Here is a 21451-nt window from a genome sequence, read left to right as displayed (position 1 = left end):
GATATTATGTTTTACTTCATAGTTCATTCCATGTATTTTACATAGTGAATCTACTTAATAAAAATCTTTACTGATGACTATGGGAATGACTGTTCTTTGTTCTTAATAGGTATACCACATACAGGCAATTAAAAGAGAAGAAAGCTACAAAAAAAATAAAATAAATTGTGGCAACATAAAAAGAATATATGCAAATATGTAACCAAAATTTTCAGTGAGGCATTGCCAGCAGCACAGTAAAATACTTTTTATTTGTATTAATGACCATGAACTCCCAAGAAAAACTTTATTGGATTCAAGGTAATTTGTTTATAAGCAAGACAATGCAAAATATTTTAATCTTTTCAGAGACTGACATCCAAACATGGTTTTGAAAAATGCTTCAGTGCATAAAAAGTTAACCTTCCATTGATGTAAAGAATATGACGGAAATAACGGCAACAGATGTAGAATGAAATAAAACTCAGACTAAGTCATCATTTAAATTAGATAGCAGCAGCAGTGATAATGGGGGGGAATTACCTTCTTAATGATAATTACATCATTATTCATCTTCTTAAAGAATATAATCTAAAGATTGTCTAAAAAGCTGAAATCAGATTCCAGAATCTATAATCTCACCCCAGTGACTTAGACACTAACCTAAAACCTCTCTCTTTTACCTTTTTTCCTTAATAATGAGAACAATTCCTTCACAGAGATTTTCAAAAGACCACAGTCCATTTCCACCAAAAAATGAAAACTAAAATTCACATTGTTAAATATAAAGCAAACATGGTTTAATTAGCCAGCTTACTTCTGACATTCTGCTGAAAGTTTTAGTTCTTTGGTTCTAGAAAGGAAGACCTTAATTAGTGCACCAAGATTTCCTGTTCGAGGATTGTTTTCAACTGCAAGAGAAGAAAAGGTTTTAAAAAGTTAAATTTAAGAACCAAAATCAAAGTGAGCTTATCATAATATTTATAAAACCAAATGTCATATTAAAATTGCTCAGTGACCAACCTTACTGTTAATTTCATACCTAATTAGAGAACTAAGCAATGAGAGAAACTGCTGCTCTTGGTCTTAATTCTGAACATAAAAAACTGATTTGCAAAATGAAAATGATAGAAACAGTACAAGTAGCCATCTTATCTCAGAATCCAAAATCATAAAGGAAAAAATAATACTTAATAGACACATTCAACTTACACACTAAATCTTTCTCTAGAAAGGAGATTTTTAAAAACTCAAAAAGTGATCATCTATGTCTCCAGTATATAGAATACAATAAACTATAGAAGTTTATTAAATCTAAAACACTCTTCAGATTACAAATCATTTGAATGAAAAATTAAGAAAACATATCAACAAAGCAGTGTGGCTAGAGGGGGAGATATTTGACCAGACAAAACTTTAAAGAATTTTTTTTTAACTTTAAACAATGGGCATTTCAGCAACTGTATCAGGAATCAGAAGATTTAGTTTCTAGATCCAGGTCTATAATTAACTGAATACTGAACCTCAGACAAATTACTTCTCCAACCTCAGTTTTCTCATCTGTAAAAGAAACAACAGCTAACATATGCTGAACAACATAGAGTAGGTGCTTTACATGCATTAACTCATTTAATCCTCACACCAACCCTCCAGGAAAAGCACTAGTATCACTTCCATTTCACAGATCCTCACCTGGAGGTTGTTACTTGCTCAAGGAAACATCCTTATCAACTGGCTCAAATCTTTGACTTTAAACTGCTAGGTTGAAGCAACCTCTAAAATCAAGAAATTGGACTTAGTGAAACTATAAAGCTCTATTGGGCTGCACAGCAAGTCACAGAAGCACGGAAGCTAAGAATTCATCAGAAGGGAGAGACTATTTTGTAGAACCTTTCATTTGACTGATGAAGAGACAGGCTCAGAAAGGCTAAGCGCTGAGCTTAAAGTCAACAATATGTTAGTAGCAAACACAGTCTTTTTCCTTGACCAGTGGTTTTCAAAATGTGAGATTCCACAGTCCTGGATAATTGTTTCTCTTCTGAAGTGTATTTTTAACTAGTTTGAAAACTGGAAATGCAAACACTCAAACACACTGACTTAGGCTGCCAGGAGAGTTCATTCTTATGCAGATCTGGGAATTTCGCATACATTTGAACTTTTTTTTTTTTTAACATAGAAACAAGGTCTCGATCTACCACCCAGGCTGGACAGCAGTGGTGCAATCATATCTCTGCAACCTTGAGCTCCTGGGTTCAAGTGATCCTTCTGCCTCAGCCTCCTAAGTAGTTAGTGCTACAGGCATGCACCACCACGCCCAGCTAATTGTATTTTTTGTAGAGATGGTTTTGTCCTACGTTGCCCAAGCTGGTATATTTGAACTTATTGAAATGTGTCAAGATTTGAAAAAATGAAGTTTTCCAGAATATTTTTTTAAAATTCAGGCCCACACATATATATTTTAAAATATTATACATGGGAATAAGTACAGCATTACAGCATACCTACATTGTGCTTAATAACTGCCAAGCTCACTCCCTGCTGCATATATATTTTTTGTCACGACTTGAGAGTCAATTCAAGTAACTGCCTAACTTTCTAACTGTGATAAAATGTCAAGCACTTTGCTATTCCAAGCGTGGCTCATGGACCGGCCACAACAGCATTATCTGAGAGCTTGGTGGAAGTTCAGAATCCCAGGTCCACCATACTCCTAACTGAAGTTGACAGTACTTCTCAAAGTTTAATGTGCATTTAAATCACAAGTCATTCTTATTAAAATGCAAATGGACTGCACATGTGTGAAATGTGCACTGAGATTCTGCATCTCTACCGTTCCCCGGTGACATCCACTACTGCTGCTGCTGGCTGAAGAATCCCATTGTGAGTAGCAAGGTGCAACATTTGTTGTCAATCAGTGGAGTTTTTGTCCAGCCTTCACAATCAATAATAGATATGTGATCAGATAGTAGATAATGTTAAGAGTTTCACTTTGAAACAAAAATGTCCTATTCCTCTTTCAAGCTTTAGGGTTAATGAAAGAATACCCAGAGACTTCAGGATAAACTTTTTAAGAAAAAAAAAAAGAACAGTTAAGGTTTGCAAACGCATCTCTGTGGGACTTAATATTATCTAGCTATTGCAAATCCAAACAAAATGCTGAAACAAACTAAGCTGAGGGTAACATGACTACAATCACCACTCAGAATCTCAACTTTGAAATCTTTGTTCATTCAACAGCCCCCTTTATTACTGAATGGCCTTGTAATTGTTGAATTTATAAATGATTAGCTATTTAAAAAAACAAAACAAAACATCTTGTGTTTTTGGAAAGAGTAACCAGACTACTTGATTGATGTAATTAAAGCGCCATGTACCTTCTTCATTGATTCATTCAATCAGCATATATTTATTGAGCTACTCATATGGGCCCACACTGTTTCAGATACTAGGGAGATACTTATAAAGAGAACTCCCTGTCTTCACGGAGCTTACCTACCAAGACAGTTAAAAAGTGTTGTGGGGTGGGGGGAAGGGGGAGGGACAGCATTAGGAGATATACCTAATGCTAAATGACGAGTTAATGGGTGCAGCACACCAACATGGCACATGGATACATATGTAACAAACCTGCACATTGTGCACATGTACCCTAAAACTTAAAGTATAATAATAAAAAAAAAAAAGTTTCCATGATACTCTTTTGGATAAGATGAAGATTAGGGCAATAAGTTAATAAAATTAAATATACTCAATGATTTTAAACAATACTCCATGGTAGATTCAAGATTCCAAAATATCTCAATGTTAGAAGAAAAGAAATTTTACATGATCACAGTTAATTGGTGCAAATAAAATATGTTGAAGCTGAATGAGCTTCGGAAGCCAGAGTAACAACACAGGAGGTCCGACAGGAAAGCAGAAAAGTGTGATGGGACTAGATTACAGATTCTGATAAAGTTCAAATCTCAGTTCCACCACTGACCAGCTGTAGAACACTTGGCAACTTACCTAACTGGCCCCTGCCTCAGTTTCCTCATCTGTAAAATTAAGATAACAAGAGTGCTTAATAAAGAGCTAACTTACCTGATGCTAGAGCTTGAACTTGTGTAGCAGTCTGTTAACTAGTGATGTTTGTGTAAAGAAGGGAATGCCCCCATCTCTATGAGAATTCAAGCAGAGTTTGGGTAACATTCAGCTAAGGGTATTGTAGACAGGATTTCTGTTTCAGATGAGAGATTAAATTTGCTTCTAGCCCCTGAAACAAACTTTTCTAAGATCTCACCGAAAGACTCATGAGCTCTAAAATCCAACAACCAATGTAGAGAAAACACAGAGGAGAGAGGACAACATGACCCCACGCAGGGATACAATGAACAAAATCTATGTTGTGGGAAACTCCACCACCCATTTTCTTCAATAAATATACTGAGAGAGGAAAAAGAAGAAAAAGACAGATGAAAAGGGAAACTTGCTTTGAAAAGAAATGTAAAGACATAACCAAAAATAATGTGTGAATTTATTTGGCCCCCAATTCAAACAAAATGAGACAATTACAAATTTGAACACTGAATATTTTGTGATATTAAAAATTGTTTTTTTAATAAGATAGTGGTACATTTTTTTTAAGAATCCTTATTTAGAGGTACATATTCGGCCTGGACAACACAGCAACATACGGTGGAGGGAGAGGTAGAAAGACACTGATACAGATGTTCAATCTGGGAACTTCTGAATTCCCTCATACCCCAAAGCCAAGAAGTGAGGATAATGAAGGTCCCATTTAAACTAAGAAACTTGGACAAATAAAACCTTCTTGGGCTCTATAAATTAGGTTGAGAAACTATATCAACTTGCTCTCAAACTAAAATAACAGCAGATTCAACAAGCGTCTACAGGATCTACATAAGCAACAGAGGAAATAAACACAGCCTCTCTGGGGGCAAACAATGCACTTTCCTGGGTTACACCCCATCTCCTTACTCTGCTTTATTTTTCTGAACAGCCACCATTATATAAACTAGATAGATTTATTTATTCTCTGGCTCCTCAATGAAATAGATAGATCCATGAGGTCAGAGACCTGGGTCAGTGTTTTTTGCAGTCACAGCCCAAGCTTATAGGATAATGCCTGTAATATAGTAGGTGCTCCATAAATATATGTTAGTTTAATGAAAAGGAGAAAATAACAACAACAGCAACCAGAGGATAAGAAATGAGTTACGCTGAAACCTCAGAAGAAAAGCTAAATCAAAATTGCCAAAAGAATTTTAATACACAGCAATCAACAGTGGACAATAGGAAAATTAACCACCTATTTTTTAAAAAAGAACAGAAATCCATTGGGGGAAATGCATGTAATGAAAAGAGAGCAAGCCAGGCACAGTAGCACACGCCTGTAATCCCAGCACTTTCAGAGGCCAAGGTGAGAGGATTGCTTGTGGCCAGGAGTTCAAGACCAGCCTAGGCAACATCACAAAACCCCATCTCTACACAAAATACAAAAATTAGCCAGGTGTGGTTGCGCATGCCTATGGTCCTAGCTACCCAGGAGGCCAGGCAGGAGGATTGCTTCAGCCCAGGAGGTTGAAGCTGCAGTGAGCCATGATCACACCACTGAACTCCAGCATGAGCGACAGAGTGAGACCATGTCTCCAAAAAAAAAAAAAAAAAGGCTGGGTGCAGTGAGTCACACCTGTAATCCCAGCACTTTGGGAGGCCAAGGCAGGAAGATCACTTGAGGTCAGAAGCTCAAGACCAGCCTGGCCAATATGGTGAAATCCCACCTCTACTAAAAATACAAAAATTAGCCAGGCATGGTGGCGCATGCTTGTAATCCCAACTACTTGAGAGGCTGAGGTGGGACAATGGCTTGAACCCAGGAAGTGAAGGTTGCAGTGAGCAAGATCGCACCACTGCACTCCAGCCTGGGGGACAGAGCAAGACTCCATCTCAAAACAAAAAAAAAAAAAGAAGAGAGCAGCCTGACATTAAAAGATCTACAAATGACTAGAAATGATTAAGAAATAAGCTAAAAATGCAATAACAGCTAAAACATACACTACAATAGTAAAAGAGGAGAACTGGCAGTGTAGAAAACATTGAAATCAATCATACAAAGGAAGAAATATGAGAAAAGAACAGAGACAAAAAGATACAGAAAGTAAAGAACAGAGATCCAACCTGAACATTAGAGGTGATCAAGAGGTAGAGAGAAGAAACTAAAACACAAAATCAGAGCCATAATGAAAAAAAGAAACTTCTGAACTGAAAAAGATCTTAATACACCAATCAAAACACCTCATCAAATTGTAGGAAAAACCATAAAGAGAAAAAGCATAATGAGAAATATTTATCACTAAGGGTTAAAGGAAAAAGTCTCATGAACAAAAAGCGCAAAAAAAAAAAAAAAAAGACAAATGTGGCCACAGAACTTCGAGATATCCCTAGGTTAAAATGCCAAAACAAGAAGTGAGGATACCTGGCTCCTGAAAAGATTATATTTATAAGCCAAAGGGCTAAAGAGCAGACTCTTTCAGGAGAGGACAGTACAGCTGCTTCTTTACCCTTTATAAGCTGGCAAATGTTTTTCCTCATCCCTCACCTACAAGGAGTCTGATTATCATATAAAACAACTGACCTGGCTCTCACAGCATCATCCTAGTGGGTAAGAACTAGAACAAAGAAGGACCAATGGATGTCTTATTTAATGTGAAGTATTTAATAAGAAATCAGGGCTAGGCGCAGTGGCTCAAGCCTGTAATCCCAGCACTTTGAAGGCCAAGGCGGGTGGATCACCTCAGGTCAGGAGTTCCGAGACCAGCCTGACTGACATGGTGAAACTCCATCTCTACTAAAAATACAAAATTAGCTAGGTGTGGTGGTGCATGCCTGTAATCCCTGCTACTTGGGAGGCTGAGGGAGGAGAATTGCTTGAACCTAGGAGGTGGAGGTTGCAGTGAGTGGAGATCACGCCATTGCACTCCAGCCTGGGCAACAAGAGCAAAACTCTGTCTCAAAAAAAAAAAAAAAAGAAATCTGATCCAGAAAACCTCATGTGTACATTCAGAAAAAAAGTAATAAAGCTAAACACAAAAAGCCTAACAAAAATAATGGCCAGTGCTTTGGGAGGCTGATGTGGGAGGCATGCTTGGGGTCAGGAGTTCAAGACCAGACTGGATAAGGTGAGACCCTATTCCTTAAAAAAAGAAAAAAAAAAAAAGGCAACGAATTTCCCAAAATTGTTGAAAAACATTAATCTACACATCTAAGAGATGCATACCACCATGCCAGGCTAATTTTTATTTTTATTTTTATTTTGTAGAGACAGGCTCTTGCTATGTTGCCCAGGCTGGCATATAACTCTTGGCCTCAAGCAGTCTTCCTGCCGTGGCCTCCCAAAGAGCTGGAATTACAGGTGTGAGCCACCATGCCTGGCCAAAAAACTCTTTTAAAAGGCAAAGAGAATATCTTACAAGCAGCATGAAAAAATTTCTCATCATTTTCAGGAGAACAACAATACAATTAACGTCAGATTTATCTGAAAAAAATAGAGACCAGAAGGCAGTAGAATAATATGTTCAGAGGGCTGAAAGAGAAAAAAATGTTAACCAAGAATTCTATATCTAGAAAAACTATCCTTTGAAAATGAAGGAATCAGGAGAGAAAGAAACAACTTTACACTGAAGAAACTTGATAAACAGTACCTCAGCCAAGTGATCAATGTCAACACCATCAGTGATAACTCATATTAACAGCATGTCCCCTTGATACGGTGTGTTGAGAACAGCACTTCACTTCCATGGTCTTCCTTCTACAAATCTATAACCCCAGTCTAAGCATGAGAAAGCCATCAGACAACTCAAATTGAGGAACGTTTTTGGAAAATACCCTACTAATACTCCCCCAAATCACCAAAAGGCATAAAAAATGTGGAAAATCCGAGAAACTGTTGCAGACCAGAGAAATACATGACGATTAGATGTCATGTGGCACCCTAGGTGGGATCCTGGAACAGAAGGCAGATTAGGAGAAAGCTAGTGAAAGTCTAAGTGAAGTGTGCAGTTTAGTTAATAGAATTAACATAACCTCATTTTATTGTGCTTTGCTTTGTTGTGCTTCAAAGATATGGCATTTTTTACAAATTGAAGGTTTGTGGCAACCTTGCAGTAAGCAAGTCTATCAGCACCATTTTTCCAACAACACATGCTCACTTCATGTCTCTGCATCACATTTTGGTAGTTCTTGTAAAATTTCTTCATATTTATTTACTTACTTTTTTTTTCTTTGAAACAGGGTCTCACTCTGTCACCTAGTCTGAATGCAGTAGTGGGATCACAGCTCACTGCAGCCTCAACCTCCCAGGCTCAAGAGATCTTCCCATCTCAGCCTCCTGAGTAGCTACTCAGGAGTCACCATGTCTGGCTGATTTTCTTTTAGTTTTTTGTAGAGACAAGGTCTTGTTATGTTACCCAGACTGGTCTCAAACTCCTGGACTCAAGCAATCCTCCCACCTTGGCCTCCCAAAGTGCTGGGATTACAGGTCACCATGCCCAGTCAATTCTTGCAATATTTCAAGCATTTTATTGTTATATCTGTTATAGTGATCTCTAATCTGTGATCTTTCGTTTTTGTGACAGAATCTCACTCTGTCACCCAGGCTGGAGTGCAATGCTGCGATCTCGGCTCACTGCAATCTCTGCCTTCCAGGTTCAAGCGATTCTCCCACCTCAGCCTCCCGAGTAGCTGAGATTACAGGCACCTGCCATCATGCCCAGCTAATTTTTGTATTTTTGTAGAGATGGGGTTTCACCATGTTGGCCAGGCTGGTCTTGAACTCCTGACCTCAGGTGATACACCCACCTCAGCCTCCCAAAGTGCTGGGATTACAGGAGTGAGCCACCGCGTCTGGTCGAATCAGTGATCTTTCATGTCATGTTGTCACCAGCAAGAAGATTATGACTCATTAAAGGCTCAGATGATGTGTTTGCATTTTTTTGCAATACAGTTATAAAATTAAGATATGTACATTTAATACATGTTATTGCACATTTGATAGACCATAGTATAATGTAAACATAATATTTATAAGCATGAGGAAACCAAAAAATTCATGCAACTCACTTTATTGCAATACTGGCTTTATCTCAGTGGTCTGGAACTGACCCACAGTATCTCTGGGGTATACCTGTACCAATGTTGATTCCTTAGTTGAAACAAATGTGCCATACTAAAATAAGATGATAAAATAGGGGAAATAGCTGAAGAGTATACAGGAACACTCTATACTAGCTTTGAAACATTTCCATAAATCTACAGCTATTCTAAAATTAAAAGCTTGTTTTAAAAATCTCAGTAGATAGTTTTAACAGCAAATGGGACATATCAAAAGGAAAGATTAGTACCAGGCACAGTAGCTCACACTTATAATCCCAGCACTTTGTGGGGGCCAAGGTGGGAGGATGACTTGAGCCCAGAAGTTCAAGATAACATGGCAAGATCCCATCTCTACAGAAAACTTAAAAATTATCCAGGCATGGTGACATACGCCTGCAGTCCCAGCTACCCAGGAGGCTGAAGTGGTAGGATTTCTTTGTTTTTTGTTTTTTGTTTTTTGTTTTTTGTTTTTGAGACGGGGTCTCGCTCTTTCTCCCAGCCCAGAGTGCAGTGGCGCAATCTCGGCTCACTGCAAGCTCTGCCTCCTGGGTTCACGCCATTCTCCTGCCTCAGCCCCCCAAGTAGCTGGGACTACAGGCGCCCGCCACTGCGCCCGGCTAATTTTTTGTATTTTTAGTAGAGACGGGGTTTCACCGTGTTAACCAGGATGATCTCGATCTCCTGACCTCGTGATCCGCCCGCCTCGGCCTCCCAAAGTGCTGGGATTACAGGCGTGAGCCACCGCGCCCGACCCTGAAGTGGTAGGATTTCTTGAGCCCAGGAAGCTGAGGTTGCAGTGAGTGGTGATAGTGCCACCGCACTCTAGCTGGGAAACGGAGTGAGACCCTGTCTCAAAATAAAATAAAGATAAAAATAAAAATAAAAAAGGAAAAGATTAGAAACTAAAGATGAATTAACAGAAAATATCTCATTGAAGGTCAGAGAGAAAAAGAATGTAAACTACAAAAGAAAAAAGGCCTAACAAGTATATGGGACACAATGGAAACAAAACATTGAACAGAACTGTAACAAGCGTCCCAGGAGGAGAGGAGAGACAGAACAGAACAGAAATTTTATATATAAACACATAATGGCTAAGAATTTTCCAATACTGATAAAAGACACCACCTCACAGATTTAAGAATCTCTACAAACCTCAGGTGACAAAAAAACAAAGAAAACCTATCCTCAGCACATCACTCTAAGGCTACTGAAAATCAAAAGATAAAAAGAAAAACTTAAAATCAGCCGGAAGTTAAAAATTCCATTATTTTCAAAGAAGCAACAATAAGGTTGACTGCTTTCTTCGCAACAAAAACAAGAAAAGCTAGAAAATAACAAAATGACACCTTTAAAGTACTATTGCTATCTAAAATTCTACAACCAGCAAAACATATGCTTCAAAATCTAAGAAAAAAATAGAATATTTTCAGACAAAAAGAAAGAAAAAAGAGAAGGAAAATTGTTGCCAGTAGACCAGCACTTAAAAAAAATTTTTTTCAAAAAGGAAACTAAGCACACTCACATAGCCCTTAAAGTTGATATGCACTTATACTTATTGATGTGAAGAGGTTCCTGACATGCTGCTGAGTGTAAACAAAATATAAATAATACCATTTATATGAAATTGTCACAAAAGATTAGCAGTGATTACATATGTACTGTTTAATATGAGATGATTTTTATTTTAGCCATACCATCACATTACTGGAATTTGGGGCAATAAATGTATATCTTGTTTTGCTGTTCCCAAAAGTATTTTTAAACATGTAACACATTCCTGATGCAATGTCAAGTGAAAAACACAGATTAAAATGTGTGTGTGTGTGTCTGTGTGTGTGTGTGTGTCTGTGTGTGTGTGTATGGTGGATGATATATATATATAACTTTATATCCATTGAATAAGTAGTAGAAGAAAAAACACAAAAATATCAACAATGCCTATGTCAGGGTTTTCAAATTATGAGCAATTACTACCTTGTTTACATTTTAGTATGCTTTCCACATATTGTATAATGAGTAAATATTACTTGCTTTTTTTCGCCCCTAGATTTGGAGTCTTGCTCTATTGTCCAGACTGAGTCCAGTGGCGCCATCATGGTTCCCTGCAGCCTCAAATTCCTGGGCTCGATCAATCCTCCTACCTCAGTCTCCCAAGCAGCTGAGACTACAGGCACATGCCACCATGTCTGGTTAAGTTTTTTCAATTTTTTTGTGTGTAGAGATGGGGTCTTATTATGTTGCCCAAGCTGGTCTTGAACTCTGACCTCAAGCAACCCTCCTGCCTCAGCCTCCTAAAGTTACCAGTATTATAGGCATGAGCCACCACTCCCAGCTACTTTCAGTTTTCTTAATGTAATTTTTTTCTTTGTTTTCTCATTGCTTTATTTTTCTGTTTTTTTATCTTTTAATTTTTTAATTTTTATAAAAACCCAAAGTCAACTTAAAACTCCTTCATTTTCAGCACTGAATTGCGACATGGCTTTTGAAAGCCAGCTGTAGCAAAAAATTCCCTAAGCTATGGTTGTAAGGCAAGACAACTACTACAATAACACCTTTTCATTATCAACATAGTTTGTTTTTAAAAACAAAAATATTTGGGCCCAGGCACAGTGGCTCATGCCTGTAATATCCCAACACTTTGGGGGTCCAAGGTAGGAGGAGGATGGCTTGCGGCCAGGAGCCTGAGACTAGCCTTGGCAACACAGGAGACCCCCATCACTACAAAAATAAAATAAAATCATTAGGCAGGTGTGGTGCCATGCACCTACAGCCCCAGCTTCTGAGGAGGCTGAGGTGGAAGGATCACTGAAGCCCAGGAGATCAAGGCTGCAGTGAGCCACAATGGCACCAGTGCACTCCAGCCTGGGCAGCATAGCAAGACTCTATCTCTTAAAAAACAAAAAAAAATCATCAAAAACTGTTTTTAGCAAAATAGTTTACATGGGAGTTATCCACATAGCTCGATTTTTTTTTTTTTTTAATTTTTTTTGAGACAGAGCCTCACTCTGTCGCCCAGGCTGCAGCACAGTGGCGCGATCTCGGCTCACTGCAACCTCTGCCCCCTGGGTTCAAGCAATTCTCTGCCTCAGCTTCCCAAGTAGCTGGGATTACAGGCGCCCACCACCATGCCTGGCTAATTTTTGGATTTTTAGTACAGACGGGGTTTCACCATCTTGGCCAAGCTGGTCTTGAACTCCTGACTTCGTGATCCACCCGCATCAGCCTCCCAAAATGCTGAGATTACAGGCGTGAGCCACCATGTCCAGCCTAGACAACCTGATTTTAAAACAGAATATTGTTCTCACTTATTACATTCCTGTACACTAGGTATTTCACAGACACATTATCTTACTTTTCAAAGCACCAATGCAATCTAAGTATACCTGCCTGCATTTTAAAAATATATACATACAATTTCCTTCCAATTGCTACGAACTTGAAAGTTAAGCATTTGAGAAACAAGACCTGAAAAAGGTAACATTTGCTGACATAAATGGTTTGCAATGACTACATGCCACACATTGTACCGAATATTTCATATTACCTAATTTTTCCTTATAAGAATCCTGTAAATAGTTGTCCTTATCCTCAATTTACATGAGGAAATTAAGGCTCAGCTAATAAGTAGCACAGCTGAAATTAAAATCATAAAATGATTCTGGATTCCATGCTCTTTGCCATAGTATCAAGTTGTTATAGAAACTTCCTAATATATATTCTTAATAGATTTTAATATTATTCTGGTGAACATAGTCAATAACAGCAGTTGGTAAATCACATTATTTTCAGTATTTGAAAATTCACAAAAAGAACAAGCCGAAAGAGTGTCTATGGCTTAGCAGAGTCCATTACCACTACTGCAGATATAGCCAAGCATGTGTCATATTGCTATTGACTGAAGGGTACCTTCTAGCAGCATCTGTGAATGCCACGAATAGAAAAAATTATTACTATTGCTATCAAAGAAGAATAATTACTTCATTAATTCAGTTCATATTATACTATCAAAATCTAAAACAAAATTTGAAAACAACATCCCACACACATTTTTCCCACTTACCTAACGACCTGCAGACTGAAATGGTTGCCTCCTCCAAGAGTTTCAACTCAGTACTGGAGAGACAGAAGAATAAAGGTAATTAATGACTATAATACTAAATATGTACCTGCTAATCAGTTAAAGAAATATATAAAGATAAGAAAAATAATTTAGAAGAAAAATATGGTACACAGTAGTGAACAATAAGATCAGCAAAAAAAACAAAAGTTAGGCTTCAATTTTCAATATACTTAGGAAATTTACTGTAATTCTAAATATGAGACTCCTAAAGGGAAGAGCTTGGGGCACCCTGCCTTTCAGGCATTGAGGCAGCGGGGAGACTTAGAAAAATTCAAGAAAGGCACTCCAAAGTAGAGAGCTCAAGGCAGGGGCCCTGTGTGCCCGATTCTAAAGGCAGTACTAATTATAGTTTAGAAATATGCTATTATTTTTAGGAAATACATGGAGTGTCATGATTTCTACCATACTTTCAAAAAGTTCTACAAAAAAAAGGAAAAGGAAGAAATAAAGCAAGAAAAGAGAGACGATACATATATGTTTTGGTGGTTTATAAATATATAGAAGATACAAACATACAGAAACAGATACAGAGAGAGACTCAAACTGACACAGAGAAAAGAGGCACAGATAGACAGAGACAGAAATAAAGCCTAGAAGAAAATATGTTTCTTGAGATTGCATTTGACAACAATTTCTTGGATGTGACACCAAAAAGCACAGGTATCAACAGAAAAAAACAGACATGCTGGACTTTACCAAAATTAAAAACTTCTGTGCATCAAAGGATACTATCTACAGAGTGAAAAGTCAACCCACAGAACGGAAAACAGTACTTGTAAATTACATATCTGATAAGAGATTGATATCCAGAATATACTTTTAAAACTCCTACAACTCAACAACAACAAAAAACAAACAACCCAATTTTAAAATGGACCAATAACTTAAATAGCCATTTTCCAAAGAGGATATAGAAATGGCCAATAAGTACATGAAAACATGCATAACATCACTAGTCATTAGTGAAACACTAAAACCAGAGTGAGATACTACTCCACACCCACTGGGATGGCTTTTATTTAAAAAAAAAAGAAGAGGTCAGGCGAGGTGGGCTCACACCTGTAATCCCAGCACTTTGGGAGGCTGAGGAGGGTGGATAACTTGAGGTCAGGAGTTCAAGACCAGCCTGGCCAATATGGTGAAACCCATCTCTACTAAAAATACAAAAATTAGCCGGGCATGGTGGTACACGCCTGTGATCCCAGCTACTTGGGAGGCTGCGGCAGGAGAATCGCTTGAACCCAGGAGGCGGAGGTTGCAGTGAGCCAAGATCGTCCCACTGCACTCCAACCTGGGAGACAGAGTCAGACTCCATCTCAAAAAAAAAAGAAGAAGAAGAGGAAGAAGGAGGAGGAGGAGGGGGGAAGGAGGGAAGGAGGGAAGGAAGGAGGGAAGGAAGGAAAGAAGGAAGGAAGGAAAAAAGTCAGAAAGTAACAAGTGTTAGCAAGGATGCAGAGAAATTAGGACCCTTGTGCACTGATGGTATGTAAAATGATGCAGCCACTATGGCAAAAATATGGCAGTTCCTCAAAAAATTAAACATAAAATTACCATATGACCCAGCAGTTCTACTTTCAGGTAGATACTCAAAAGAAGTGAAAGCAGGGTCTTGAAGAGATAGTTGTACACTCGTGTCCATGGCAGCTTCATTAACAGTAGCCAAGAGGTAGAAGTAACCCACATGTGTACCAACAGATAGATGGATAAATGAAATGTACATACACACAATGGAATATTATTTAGTCTTAAGAAATAGGGAATTTTGCCAGGTGCGGTGGCTCATGCCTGTAATCCCAGCACTTTGAGAGGCCGAGACGGGCAGATCATCTGAAGTCGGGAGTTCAAGACCAGCCTGACTAACATGGAGAAACCCCATCTCTACTAAAAATACAAAATTAGCTGGGCATGGTGGTGTATGCCTGCAATTTCAGCTACTCGGGAGGCTGAAGCAGGAGAATCACTTGAATGCAGGAGGCAGAGATTGCAGTGAGCTGAGATGGCACCATTGCACTCCAGCCTAAGCAACAAGAGAGAAACTCCATCTCAAAAGAAAATAATAATAAAAATAAATAAATAAAAATAAAATAGGGAATTTCAATATATGCTACAACATGAATGAACCTTGAAGACATTATGCTAAGCGAAATAAGCCAGCCACAAAAAGATAAATATTGTATGATTCCTCTTATATGAGGCTCCTAGAGGAGTTAAACTCAAAGAGAAAAAGTAAAAAGGTGGTTGCCAGGGGCTGGGGATGGGAGAATAGGGAACTAGTGTTTAGTCAGTATAGAGTTTCAGTTTGCCAAGATCAAAAAGTTTTAGAGATGGATGCTGTTAATGGTTGCACAATAATGTGAAATACTTAATGCCACAGAACTATATACTTTAAAATGGTTAAAATGATTATTTTACATTGTGTATACTTCACAACTTTTTTAAGTGCATTTCAACTCCAGTTCAACTACTTACTAGACAGTTGACCTTGGGCTGGTTTGTTAAATCTTTATGTCTTAATTTCCTCATATATAAAACAGAAATAGTAACAGTACCTTCATAAGGTTATTATGATTAAATTAATTATATGATATCGATAAAGCACTTAGAACAGTGCCTGGCACAAAGTAAATCCTCAATAAATGATAGATTCTGTTTCATTTGTCTGTGTTGTTTTTTTTTTATACCAGTACCATGCTGTTTTGGTTACTATTGCTTTGTAGTATATTTTGAAATCAGGTAATGTAATGTCTCCAGATTTGCTCTTTTTGCTCAAGATTGCTTTGGCTATTCTGGGTCTTCTGTGGTGCCATAGAAATTTTAGAATTTTTTTTCTATTTCTGTGAAAAATATCACTGGTATTTTGATAGAGATTGCATTGAATCTGTAGATCACTTTAGATAGCATAGACATTTTAACAATATTTATTCTTCCGATACATAACAAGGGATATTCTTTGCATTTATTTATGTCTTCTTCAATTTTTTTCATCAATATCTTATAGTTTTCATTGCAGAGATCTTTGCCTCCTCAGTTAAATTTATTGCTAGGTTTTTTTAATAGCTACTGTAAATGTATTACCTTATTTCTTTTCCAGATAGTTCAACAGAATAAAGAACCCAGAAATAAATCCACACATGATTTTTGACAAAAGCACCAAGAACACACATTGGGAAAAGAACGATCTCTTCAATAAATGGTACTGCATAAACTGAATATTCACATGCAGAAAAATGAAACTAGACCCCTATCTCTAACCACTTACAAAAATCAACTTAAAATACAGACTTAAATGTACTACCTGAAACTACGAAACTACTAGAAGACACTTAAGTAAATGCTTCAGCACATTGGTCTGGGCAAGGACTTGTTGGATAAGACCTCAAAAGCATAGAGAACAAAAGCAAAAATAGACAAATAGGATTATATCAAACTAAAAAGCTTCTGCACAGCAAAGGAAAGAACAAAGTGAAGAGACAATCCACAGAAAAGGAGAAAATATTCACAAACTATGCATCTGACAAGGGACTCAACAGCAAAAAAAAAAAAAAAAAAAAAAATCCAATTTAAAAATGAACAAAAGACCTAAATAGACACCTCTCAAAGGAAGACATACAAGGCCGGGTCCAGTGACTGATGCCTATAATCCCAGCACTTTGGGAGGCTGAGGCAGGAGGATCACCTGAGGTCGGGAGTTCGAGACCAGCCTGACCAACACGGAGAAACCACATCTCTACTAAAAATACAAAATTAGCCGGGTGTGGTGGTGCATGCCTGTAATCCCAGCTACTTGGGAGGCTGAGGCAGGAGAATCGCTTGAACCTGGGAGGCAGAGGTTGCAGTTAGCCAAGATCGTGCCATTACACTCCAGCCTGGGCAACAAGAACAAAACTCCATCTCAAAAAAAAAAAAAAAAAGACATACAAATGGCAACAGGTATATGAAAAATATACCTCACCACTAACCACCAGGGAAAAGCAAATCAAAACCACAATGAGATATCATATCACCCAGTTAGAATGGCTATTATTAAAAAGACAAAAAATTACAAATGTTGGCAAGGATGCAGAGAAAGGGAAACTCTTGTACAATGTTAGTAGGTGCTATAATTCGGATGTTTGATCCCTACAAACCTCATATTGAAATCTGATCCCCAATGTTAGAGGTGGGACCTAATGGGAGGTGTCTGGGTCATGGGGGCAGATCCCTTATGAACAGATTGATACCCTCCCTCAGAAGTGAGTAACTTCTCACTCTAATAGTTCCCATTAGTACTGGTTGTGAAAAAGAGCCTGGCACCTCCCTGCCCCATTGCTCCCCTTCTCATCATATGTTCTCTGTACACACCAGCTCCCCTTCACCTTCTGCCATGAGTGGAAGCAGCCTGAGGCCCTCATCAGATGCAGATGCTGGTACCAGCCTGCAGAAGTGTGAGCCAAATAAACCTCTTTTCTTCATAAATTACCCAGCCTTAGGTATTTCTTTATAGCAACACAAAACAGACCAAGACACTAGGAAAGTAAATTAGTACAGCCATTAAGGACAACAGTAGGGAGGTTTTTCAACAAATTAAAAATAGAACTACCATATAATCCAATAATCCAACTATTGGGTATAAAAATTGAGCATCCCTCACGCAAAATGCTTGGGACCAGGAGCATTTCTGATTTCAGATTTTTTTTCCGATTTTGAAATATTGCATTAAAGCTGAGCATCCCTAATCCAAAAATCCAAAATTCAAGATAGTACAATGAGCATTATCCTCTAAGCATCACGTCAGTGCTCAAAAAGTTTTGGATTTTAGAGCATTCTGGATTTCAGATTTTTGGATTAGGGATACTCAACCTCTATATCCAAAGAAAACAAAATCAGTATGTCAAAGAGATATCTGCACTCCCATGTTTACTGCAGCACTATTCACAATGGCCAAGATATGGAATCAACCTAAGTATCCACCAATGGATGAATTTTTTTTAATGAGGTACATATACACAATGGAATACTATTCAGGTATAAAAATAAATGAAATCCCGTCATTTGCGGCACCTGGATGAACCCACAAGACATTAAGTGAAATAAGTCAAGCACAAAAGACAAATAACACATGATCTCACTCATCTGTGAAAACTTAAAAAGTTGCTCCCATAGAGGTAAACAGTAGAATAGTGGTACTGAAGGCTGGGTAGGACAGGCAGGGAGAGGGAGAGAGGTCAACAGGTACAAAGTTACATTAGATAAGAGGGATAAGTTCTGGTGTTGTATTATACAGTAAGGTGACTAGAGTTAACAATAATGTACTTTACATTTCAAAATGGCTAAAATAATTTTGAATGTTCTCACCACAAAGAAATAACAAGTATTTGAGGTGATGGATATGCTAATTGCCCTGATTTAATCATTACACAATGTATAATGCATCAAAACATCATATGGTACCCCATAAATATGTACAATTATGTGTCAACAAAATGAAACTTTTTAAAAACAATAACTATTATTGATTCCAAAATGTAGTAATTTCCCCATAGACAATAAATTAAAATAATGCTTCACATTTGTTTAACCCTTTAAATATCTTTCAAAACACTTTCAAATATATTGGTGCAATTAAATTCCATGAAAATCTCTTCTATGGGACAGGACCATTATAAACCTTATTTCTATAGATGAGCAAACTGAGGCATCCAAGGAGTTTCAAGTAAAATTCCAGGAATCAGAAGTCTGAGAAGAACAAGAGCCGGCTTTAGAGCCTGGTGACTTGGTTAAAAATTATGTTTTCTTTTTTACCAATACACACGGTGCAGTAAATCCTCCAAATGGGCAACTCTTTTGTGGCAGCTTTAAAACCTGTACCCCTCCAGGGTTCTTTTCTGTTGCTGGTGAATTGCACTTTTTAAAAGAGTGACTCATACCATCAAGGTTTTTGACAAGAAAATTTTAGAAAAACTGTGGAAGAAAACTGATTGCTCTTAGTTCTAGCCATGTGTAATTGCTGACCACCTGAAATGGTCCAAACTGAGATTTGCTAAAGCATAAAATACATACCAGATTTCAAAGATTTTTAAAAGAATGTAAAACATTTCATTAATTTTATATTCATATAATGATTATATCTGGGAAACTGGGGTTAAATAAAATACATTAAAATTAAATTCACCTTTTTCATTTTACTTTTTCAATGTGGCTACTAGAAAACCTTAAATTACAAATGTGGCTTATCTTGTATTTCTGCTGGACAGAACTGCTAGAACCTCCCAGCAATAAAAGACAGTGTCATGCATAAAAAATATCATATATACATACAAAGCTAAGACTTACTAACTATAGTGAATATCCCGTTACCTTAAGGTCTGAAATTATATGCATATTTTAAAAGATATCATCTTTTTAAAGTTAAATTTTTTAAGTTTCATCTAAGATTGACTTTTTTTAACAAAATAACCTAGAAGTGATCCTATGATACAGTTTAAGGGTAGTAGTTTATGGAGACTCACCATATTAGATATTTATAAAGTGTTTGCCAGCCTTACAATGTCTCTCTGCTGTCTGTCTCTCTGTCTGCTGCCTCCCTACCCTTTTTTCTATCTTCCCACCTACTTTTCAGAGGTGAGCAGAGGCAGACACATATATGCAGCATGTCTCCGCTCCTGGCCACAGCTGACTAGTCCAGGGATAGACATCTAACCCAAGCCTAGCCCAAGTCTTAGAGAATTTAGAATTGAGATGGAAAGACAGGTTTTCCATTTGGCTGGAACTTGGCTGTACAGTTTAGGGCTGTGGGAGGCCATCCTCTACCGACAGAGTGGCAGAGAAAGCCAGTTAGTAAGAAAGATGAGTAAAAGCTTTGCAGAAAGAAAGACATAAACAGAAAGGACTCTCAGGATTGCTGCTGGCTTTCCAATTCCTGGGACCAGTTCTTCCAGAAGCCTGAGTATGTTCCTGATCTTGGATTCTATGAGACACTCCAGTCTCTTCATCACATCTTCTCCTTTTTCTGGCATATATTAAGTAAAATTGATTTTTGTTGACAACCAGAAGACTTCTAATTAATAAATCACTGTGGTCAGATTTAATGATACACATTAGTAGTTGGCAAGAAGTGGGAACTATGAATTACTCGGTTTATGGTTACTCAGACAAAAAGTAAAAGAGGTATAAAATGCAAAGGATTGTAAAAAGCTTTATGAAATTAATAACTAGACCACATGCATAAAATCTATTTCACTTTCTTTAGTCAATGGCACTCTCTTTTAAAGCTGATTGGAACCAAGAGTTTCAATTATACACATATGGCTATAATCTTTGAAGCTGCTAAATTTGTTCATTCAGCAAATAGTGCTTGGGTGCCTAGGGCATGCTAGGCTTCGTGAAAGATGCTGCCTCTGCCTCCAGGCTACATGGAGGAATGAAGAAACAGACAGACTGTTCAGTGCAGGGGAAGTATGAATTATGAAACCAGCCCTGTGTGTGAGCTCACAGGATGTGCACTCAACATACCATGGGAGGAATCAAAGAGGCCATCCTGGAGGAAGTAACAATTCTTCCTGAAGGGCCAAGAGACATCAGGCAGGCAGAACAAAGAGAATAGTGTATGCAGAGGCATGGCAGTCACAGACAGCCTGGCATGCCCTGGGAAGGGGTGGTTAATCAACACAGGGGAATGACAAACTACAAAGCTGGAAAAGTATTCTAGATGGCTGGAATACCAAGTTCAGTCTCTCCATTTTTGTTTTGGGTATAAACAAAAACCAAAACAGGGCTCTGGTTTATTTTTACAACAGTATGAGCCTGAAAAGGAGATTAATTCCAACATATATTAGTGAGGTTGGTTTGGACATCACTTCTTCCAGGAAGCCTTCTTTGATCAGGTCTCACCTAAGACAAGGTAAGAAGTCCATTCTCCACCCCAACACCCAACAGCTCTCAATCATAAAACTGAGCACGTGGCAGTAAGATTGCCCAGTTGCTTGTCTATGGCCCCCATTAGATTGTGGGCTCCTTGTTCATCACAGTATTCCAGCCTGGTACAGAGCAGGCAGTTAGGCACTGTCAGACACCACTCAGACCTTCATTACCAGAAGACAGAATTATTTCCCCTGGCTCCTTAGGAAACACCTCCCAGTCTCCAGCCCTCAAGGCAAGGTCTGCCACTCAAGTTTAAATTTCTATTAAAATATTTTTTAAAAGACATTTCTTTTTTTC

The 21451-nt window shown here is 38.0% G+C and overlaps 1 protein-coding gene across 4 annotated transcripts in view; it reads right to left on the bottom strand.

Annotated features, from left to right (window-relative positions):
• DYM (dymeclin) overlaps positions 1-21451 on the bottom strand; it is a 395506-nt gene that overhangs the window by 324709 nt on the left and 49346 nt on the right. For all 4 annotated transcript variants that reach the window (XM_032152347.2, XM_058438379.1, XM_032152351.2 and 1 more), the window contains exons 3-4: positions 13196-13248; positions 797-890 (exon numbers count right to left, since the gene is read on the bottom strand). In XM_032152347.2, the coding sequence (XP_032008238.1) occupies positions 797-890; positions 13196-13248 (147 nt within the window). The remainder of the gene's footprint in view (positions 1-796; positions 891-13195; positions 13249-21451) is intronic.

Source organism: Hylobates moloch, unplaced genomic scaffold (genome assembly GCF_009828535.3).
Source record: "Hylobates moloch isolate HMO894 unplaced genomic scaffold, HMol_V3 SCAFFOLD_5, whole genome shotgun sequence".
In the NCBI taxonomy this organism is placed as follows: Eukaryota; Metazoa; Chordata; class Mammalia; order Primates; family Hylobatidae; genus Hylobates; species Hylobates moloch.
The sequence above is the reverse complement of the archived record's forward strand: the minus strand, read 5'-3'. Positions and strand labels throughout refer to the sequence as shown.